This window comes from Arachis hypogaea, chromosome 14 (assembly GCF_003086295.3).
Source record: "Arachis hypogaea cultivar Tifrunner chromosome 14, arahy.Tifrunner.gnm2.J5K5, whole genome shotgun sequence".
In the NCBI taxonomy this organism is placed as follows: Eukaryota; Viridiplantae; Streptophyta; class Magnoliopsida; order Fabales; family Fabaceae; genus Arachis; species Arachis hypogaea.
The window spans coordinates 15,826,469-15,833,142 of NC_092049.1; the positions used below are offsets into that span (position 1 = coordinate 15,826,469).

General features: G+C 37.2%; 1 protein-coding gene across 5 annotated transcripts; it reads left to right on the plus strand.

Annotated features, from left to right (window-relative positions):
• The first annotated feature begins 1,780 nt into the window (after positions 1-1,780).
• On the plus strand, positions 1,781-6,470 carry LOC112741675 (small ribosomal subunit protein uS13c). 5 transcript variants are annotated; one of them, XM_072215482.1, is made up of 6 exons: positions 1,783-2,223; positions 2,741-2,921; positions 3,066-4,209; positions 5,554-5,683; positions 5,753-5,977; positions 6,056-6,470. In XM_072215482.1, the coding sequence occupies exons 4-6, from the start codon at positions 5,579-5,581 to the stop codon at positions 6,215-6,217; spliced, it is 492 nt and encodes a 163-aa protein (XP_072071583.1). In that variant the 5' UTR covers positions 1,783-2,223; positions 2,741-2,921; positions 3,066-4,209; positions 5,554-5,578; the 3' UTR covers positions 6,218-6,470. The 5 variants fall into 5 exon arrangements, with proteins under 5 accessions (XP_025646527.1, XP_025646528.1, XP_072071583.1 ...); XM_072215481.1 differs by having other exon boundaries at positions 1,784-2,223; positions 2,662-2,921; XM_072215483.1 differs by having other exon boundaries at positions 1,893-2,223; positions 2,662-2,921; positions 5,557-5,683.
• The last annotated feature ends 204 nt before the right edge of the window (positions 6,471-6,674 follow it).

The window sequence follows — 6,674 nt, forward strand, 5'->3', positions numbered from 1 at the left end:
TCCCTATGGTAGTGAAGTGGGCCATAAATTTGACCTTGATATCGACAAAGGAGGAGATCGACTCAGAAGGTAGTGTATTAAATCACACCATGGCTGGTCCCGATAATTTTATCGAAAACGTCTTACATCGGATTGCATCTTTGACCCCTTCTAAATTCATTCTAGCCTCAAAGGCGTCAATAAGCTCCTGAGGATCTGTCTTTCCGTCATACTTCAAGTCTGTAGGCTTGTCAAAATGTTTTGGCAATCGTACTTGAAGGACATGGGAGGCGAACGGGATTTGTCCCATTATGATGTGTTCTCGGGATTTTCTTTGCCTTTTAGGAGTAGGACTCTTTTGCAGAGTCTGCCTCCTTTTAGACTGGGCAGAACGTGACTCCTCCCATGCCCGAGAATCGTCATGACATCGGGGCGACCTTCTGTCGTCTCTACGATGTGGTGGAGAAGGTGAAGTCCGTCGGTGGTCCCGCCTTTGTTTAGGGTTGCTGAGATGTGGCTTCTCCCGTTCCCTGGCTGAACGACTTTGGGAACGAGACTGCCTAGACAATGAGCGCTCTGCCGACCGTCGTTTGAGCTCCAATTGTAGCACTCCAACTCTTGCACCCTATGTCGTATTTCTTACATGGCATGGTAATAGTCATCTCCTAGGCTAGCGAAATGACGAGTTTTGGGGTTAATGGGTTATTGATTTTCGTAACCAGGAGGGACTTCCTCTTGACTTGGTGTGACATCAGTCTCATGTTCATCTTCCCGTTGTTGATTTTTCAATAGGGTTTCTAAATTGATTATAGAGTAGACCCGCAGTTTAGCCACAATTCCTGCCAAAGTGGGATGCCCAAAGACGGCGCCAAATGTTCGTGCTCGAAGCGAGTTCACGAGCTGAAGAGGTGGAGATTGGAGATCCCAATTTCGTCAAGTGCAAAATCAGGCCAGATGGGCAACCTGCAAGACACTCTGATGCTAAAGTCAGTAATGTATTAGGTGGTGAAAGTCTTTTCTTGTGTGTGCTTATCTGTTGGTTGCCTTTCCCTTTTAACTTCGCCCTATGGGGTTGCCATTTTTTCCGGCATTTAGTGCTTATTGCTGAAATTCAATGGTTACAGACTTTGATGACATAACTGTTGTGGCATCTTATCGTTATCCCGCGAAGTTGGTCATGGCCTAATCATTTCGTCGATTACGTTCTCTTTTATCCGGAACAAATACATCACTCAATAATATACTAAAAGATACAAATAATTTAAAGTCTCAAACTATTATTATTATTATTTGTGGTGTTTGCAAATTTTTAGTCTTTATATAGGTCGATATTTAATGTAGATGTTGTTGAATTATTAGTAATACTGACTTTTATATTTACTGCGTATTTTGCTGAAAATGATGGAGTTGATCCATTGTTTTTTTTTTAAATCAAAGTGTATTACAAATATTTTTAAGAATACAAAAAAAAAATAATCTTCTATAAAATTTACATATAATAAAGTGATTTGTTTGACAAATATCTCTAATTCGTGTAATACACAGGTATTCTGCTAGTTTAGTTATATATGGAAATGAACGACTTTGCGAGGATTTAATTTTAAATAAAAAAAAGCAAACAAATATACTTTTTTTAAATTATATTTTTTTAAAAAATATCATGTAAAAATAAAAATAATTATATGTTTACATATTTTACGTAAAAATATATTTTTATTTATTATTTTTATTTAAATATAATAATATAAAAATTGTTTTTCTGTTTGTTTATTTATTACGTAAAAAATATTGTTTTTTAGAAGAAAAAAAAAGCCCGCGCATCATCGATACAACACCCATAGAAAAATTGGGAAACTTTTCAATCTCATTTGCTTCTTCCAATCACCAAAAGTCCAAAACCCAAATCTCGATTCTGGGTTATGGGTTATGGGTTCTGGTTTCTGGTTTCTTCACTCAATGAAATGAAGCTAGAAACAAAAACTCGAACATGAACCAATGATGCTGATTATGTGTTTGATACAACAAAGTTAGCAGTGGTTCATGTTCTTCAATTTGCGACAAACGTTACAGTAATGGCGTGGAGAAATGGGTGTGAGGAAGTGGCCCAATCGAAGCCTCTGTTCCTCACGATCTACACCGTTGTCATCATTGGAATCGTTGTTTCCTTCTTCTATGTCTTCTCTGCAATTTACTCTTCCAACAACTTGCTCTCTTCACCTTCCACTGTTTCTTCTTCCTTCTCTCGTGAGTTCCTTTCTTACTTCTTTTACTTCTGCTGCTGTTACTCTTCCTTTTACTGTTTCTCTATGCATTCTCGATCATATGTGTGTCTTTTGCTTTCTCAATAAATGTGTGTTTATCTCAGCTTATTTCGCCGGAAAAGCACTTTTTTTAAGCTGAAGAAAGAGAGTAGATTATCATAGAAATCAGTTTTCAGTTTTTTATCTTCAATTATGTAGAAGATTTGTGAAGTAAAATTTCTTTTATGCCTCTCCAGAAATCATGCCTTTGCTTATTGCCCTGCAAGGACTTGCTAGTTTTGGCTTGAATCTGATGTACCCTTCTGAATCTTAGGACTGTAACAATGTTGCTGTGTGCTCATCATAGTGTGTAGTGTTCTTATTGTTGGAAGTCATTTTTCTGTTATCTATTGTTGACTTGTTGTATGCATAAAAATTGCAGCTTTTTGTGGCTGTGCTTGGTAGTTTTAGCTTCAATCTAGTATACCCTTTTAGCATGAAAATTCATTCTTCCTTTAAAGAAGGTTTATTTCGACAAAATGATGCTCGCTTTGGAGACTTTCCGACTGACCAAAGAGCTGGTTCAGCAAAGGGTGAAAGATAATGTTGTAATAGTGACCTTTGGTAACTATGCATTCATGGATTTTATTTTGACTTGGGTGAAACAATTGACAGATATGGAAGTCACTAATTTTCTTGTTGGTGAGCCATTCAAGCCTTATTTAATCTCTTTTCTTTAGTTTTCTGTTATCATTATTATTATTTCTTATCTGTTGCATTTATTATGCACAATTTGTATGCTACTCTTTGATAACTTATACATTCAATTATGCACTCATAAAACAGAACCCGCTTCCATATCTTGCTCGCTATCCAGAAGCAGATGTTTTGATTTCAAGTGATCAGTTAATACCAACAGTTGTTGATGACAGTCTCGAAGGTGAAAATGATATGTTGATGAGTGTTAATGTTGCAAGTGTAAGGAGTGTATGAAGTTAATCCCACATCAAATAAAGTAAGAAAAAGTGATATCGTACGCAAAAGCTGGCAAAGCAATGGAAAGAAATGCTTCTAGCTGATGACAAGATATGGGATCAGAATGGCTTTAATGATATCGTACGCAAAAGCCTAGGACCATCGGTTGGTGATGACAGTGGACTTATTTATGCATTTGATGGAAATCTGAAGCTGGGAATTTTGCCTGCAAATATTTTCTGTAGTGACCATACATATTTTGTCTAGGTAGGAAGCAGTATGATACATACATACATACATCTATGTATCAGCAGCTAAGGTTGAAGCCACAACATTTCAATATGGAGGCACTGAAGGAAAGCGTCACCAACTGCGAGAAGCCATGCTTTTCCATGATCCACCAGAATACTATAATCCTCCAGGTACTCAGTTGCTTTTGGTAAGAGCATCCAGCAGCGTCAGGGACTCATGAAAGATGACACGCGCAGCGCAGCGTTTGGAGAAGAAGATGTCTTCCATTAGTTGATCTGCCTGGGGTGGCCTACCGGTAGCTTCTCGGGTCGGGTTGGATAACCTAACCCATGACCCGAAAAAATAAAATAAGGGGCTGACATGTGAAGCAGATTCTGATAAGGAAGAGATAGGGATAGCTTAGCTATCAAATAATGAAGATTGCAATCAGAAGGGAGAACGAAGAAATACCCCACCCCCTTTCTCTCACACTCTGAAACCTAACCCTAAGCCCACCGTCCCTCATCGCCGAACTCTTCTTCTCCGGTACAGGGTACTGTCGCCGGCGGCGGGACAAAGCGTGGGTGCCGTCGCACTCTTCTCATTGCATTGACGAACTCTTCTTAGTTCTCATTGCTCCTCTTCTCGTCGCCGTCGCACGAAGGACGCGTGCTCTCTCTCTCTGTCCGGGGCCAGCATCCCTCTTCGGGCCGTCTGTTGCTCTCTGTCAGAGGTCACTTCCCCTCCTCCGTTGCCGTCACTTCCCATTCCTCCGTCGCCGCCGGTAAACACTGCTGCTTCAATTTATTTTCGCTTGTTTTGTACTTTTGTTTGGTTTTCTGATTTCTGATTGAGTTTGTTAATTTCTGCTTATTTTGAATTACTGAATTTCTGAGATGCGCCTTCATCCCTCCACCGCTTCTTCAGTTTCATTTTTGGGAGTTAATTGCTGTTTTTCTGGATTTAATTATGTTGATTGATGATTGTTGTTTTTATGGGTTAATTGTTAATTTTTTCGTTGTTCCCTGTTATTAACTGGATTGTTGTTATTTTGTTCTGACTTATGGGTTAATTATGGTTGATTATTGGTAATTTTCTGAGTTATTTTTTGTGCTATTGTTCTAATTCTGAGTTAATTTATTAGTTGTTGCCTTGTTTGTGAGTAAAATTAGTTAAACTTAAAAATTTGTTTGTTATTGTTGTTTCTTCTGGTGGCGGATAAGTGTTATCCTTTATGTGCTTCACTGCATTGTTAAGTTTTATTATACTGATTCTGATTTCTGAGTTGTTGGTTACTGATTTTTCTGATTCTGACTTGTTGATGGTGCTTTGCTGGGAATAAGTGTGTCAATATGTAATTGAGGTACTTGTGCTCTTCAATTGGATCCGGCTCTGATTGATGCAGTTTGATTTTTTTTTCTGATTGATTGATCCGGCTCTGATTTTTTTGGAAAATAAATAATTGTTTTTATTTTATAATAGAAAAAAATCCGTTTTCAGAACTGATAAGCTTGTTTGCTGTGCCAATGTTGCAATATACATAGCCTCATCATCTAAAGCTGACAAGAAAATTGTTGAAAAGCCCTGAGTTATATGAACCTGTGTTAGGTTTGCTTAGTAGCATATATGACTTAATGTTAGTTTCCTTAATAGTGTACTTTATATGGGAATGCCTTAATTAGTCTGAAGAATACCAAATAATTGATCTTAGCTAATATTGAACACTTGTGTTAGTTTACTTTGTGATGATTATGATTTGTGATGAGGAGCATATATGTGCATTTTGATTTTTTTTAATTATAAACTTTGATGTTTAAAGTTGTTTGTGAACTTTTAATGGTAAATTATAGATAATTTATTATGTGAACTTGTGAAATTTTGAATTTTATTAGCTTACAATTCATTGAATTCAAATATTTGAAATTGTATAAAATTTTAATAATTTTATTTTATATTTAATTAAACCGGTTGAACCACTAAACCATTGAACCAGTCACTTCACCGATTCATTGACCAGTTTGGTTCTCGCAACCTTGGTTTTTTGTTCTTGTTTTTGTTCATAGCTCTTGTTGTTTGTTTTGTTTTTGCTTATCAGGATTATTTTTCTATTCTGTTTTTTTTTTTCTAGCAGCAGAGAAAAGAACAACTCGAGCATGGCACAAACGCTACCAATGCCCGTAGCTCCCTCTCTCGCCCTAATCTCAAACCCTAGACCTCTTTCCAGAGCCGTCTATTTCCCTGTTCTCAACCCTCCCAAGGTAACATAAAACAAACTCTACCTAACATTTCTGACATTTCTTTGTTTAATTTTGAATTTGTGTGCTCAGGTGAGAGGGTTAAGCATAGAGTGCGCTCGAGTTGGCGGAGTGGAGATTCCGAACAACAAGAGAATCGAGTTCTCGCTACAGTACATCCATGGAATCGGAAGGAGCAGAGCTCGCAAGATTCTCTGCGATATAAGCATGGACAACAAGGTCACTAAGGATCTCAGCGAAGAGGAACTCATCACTCTTAGAGATGAAGTCTCCAAATACGTCATTGAAGGCGATTTGGTTAGTTTCCTTTCGGTTAAACCATTCAATTAATTAAAAAAAAGATTACTTTATTGATGTGTTTATCTATTTTCTCAGAGGAGGTTTAATGCGCTGAATATAAGGAGATTGAAGGAGATTCAATGTTACAGAGGAATAAGGCATATTCAGGGGCTTCCTTGCCGAGGACAACGTACGAAGAACAATTGCAGGACCTTGAAGGGTAAGAAGGTTGCTATTGCTGGCAAGAAGAAGAAGTAATCGATTCCGTGAGTACAATTCAATTCCTTGTAATTTCTTATTAACAATGCTGCGTTCTGTGTAATCTGTGCTTATTTTGTAAAATACTTATTACTAGCTTATATACCTGATCTGCATGGGGCAATTGAGTAATTTGAATGCATTCTTTAAAATGCAGTTTTACTATTGGAGTGTGATTTGTATAATCAATTATTTAATGCATCAGATTATTTGATAATAAGCATAATGAGAAAGTAATTTTCCTTCGAGTTTATTCAATGTTTCAGTTAGCACATTTGCAATTGTTCTCTCCTCTGTTTCTGTTCTTAGCCTCATCTTGCAGCTTGATAGTAACTCTGAAAAATAATGTAATTTGTTAATGTTTGCACCAGTTCAGAACATAATGTTGTACCTTTGTAGCGAGACAAAACAATTTGTCGAAATTCTTAGCCATACCTTTTTAAATTATGTCCTCAAA

What these genes read in the sequence shown, in the direction of transcription:
- LOC112741675 (XM_025790742.3), top strand. Translation starts at nt 5,579, where the DNA reads ATGGCACAAACGCTACCAATGCCCGTAGCTCCCTCTCTCGCCCTAATC. An exon ending in CTGTTCTCAACCCTCCCAAG is followed by an intron (nt 5,684 to 5,752) that starts GTAACATAAAAC and finishes TTGTGTGCTCAG; the next exon opens with GTGAGAGGGTTAAGCATAGA. An exon ending in ACGTCATTGAAGGCGATTTG is followed by an intron (nt 5,978 to 6,055) that starts GTTAGTTTCCTT and finishes CTATTTTCTCAG; the next exon opens with AGGAGGTTTAATGCGCTGAA.